The sequence below is a fragment of the Meleagris gallopavo genome, unplaced genomic scaffold (assembly GCF_000146605.3).
Source record: "Meleagris gallopavo isolate NT-WF06-2002-E0010 breed Aviagen turkey brand Nicholas breeding stock unplaced genomic scaffold, Turkey_5.1 ChrUn_random_7180001949234, whole genome shotgun sequence".
Classification (NCBI taxonomy): Eukaryota; Metazoa; Chordata; class Aves; order Galliformes; family Phasianidae; genus Meleagris; species Meleagris gallopavo.
In genome coordinates, this window is record NW_011210734.1 from 1 (window position 1) to 859 (window position 859).

The window sequence follows — 859 nt, forward strand, 5'->3', positions numbered from 1 at the left end:
TCGTACTTCTTCCTGCTCAACCTCGCCCTCCTCGACCTGGGCTGCATCTCCACCACTCTCCCCAAAGCCATGGCCAATGCCCTCTGGGACACCAGGGACATCTCCTATGCAGGATGTGTTGCCCAGGTCTTCTTCTTTTTGTTTTTGTTTTCAGCAGAGTATTGCATTCTCACCATCATGTCCTATGACCGCTACGTTGCCATCTGCAAGCCCCTGCACTACGGGACCTTGATGGACAGCAGAGCTTGTGCCACCATGGCAACAGCGGCCTGGGCCACTGGGGCTCTCTTTGCTCTGCTGCACACTGCCAACACATTTTCACTGCCTCTCTGACAAGGCAATGCTGTGGATCAGTTCTTCTGTGAAATCCCCCAACTCCTCAAGCTCTCCTGCTCAGAATCAGACTACCTCAGGGAAATTGGATTTATTATAGCTAGTGTTCTTGCTATACTTGGGTGTTTTATATTCATTGTTGTGTCGTATGTGCAGATCTTCAGGGCCGTGCTGAGGATGCCCTCTGAGCAGGGACGGCACAAAGCCTTCTCCACGTGCCTCCCTCACCTGGCCGTGGTCTCCCTCTTTGTCACCACTGACTTTCTGGCCTACCTGAAGCCCTCCTCCATCTCCTCAACATCCCTGGACCTGGTGGTGTCATTTCTGTACTCAGTGGTGCCTCCAACACTGAATCCTCTCATCTACAGTATGCGGAACCAGGAGCTCAAGGATGCAGTGAGGAAAATGATGTCATGAACAAATATCAGCAGGGGTCGTCTTCTCATCTGTCTGAATAAATGACTCTAGTTTTTTCTGTAACATGCCTGTTTTATCATAGAATCATAGAATGGCCCGTTTTGAAAAG

The 859-nt window shown here is 50.4% G+C and overlaps 1 protein-coding gene across 1 annotated transcript; it reads left to right on the forward strand.

Moving 5' to 3' along the window:
- The first annotated feature begins 177 nt into the window (after window positions 1-177).
- On the forward strand, window positions 178-750 carry LOC104916846 (olfactory receptor 14A16-like). Its single transcript, XM_010727878.2, is given in 1 exon segment — window positions 178-750. A coding segment is annotated over 1 exon segment (573 nt).
- Window positions 751-859: the final 109 nt, after the last annotated feature.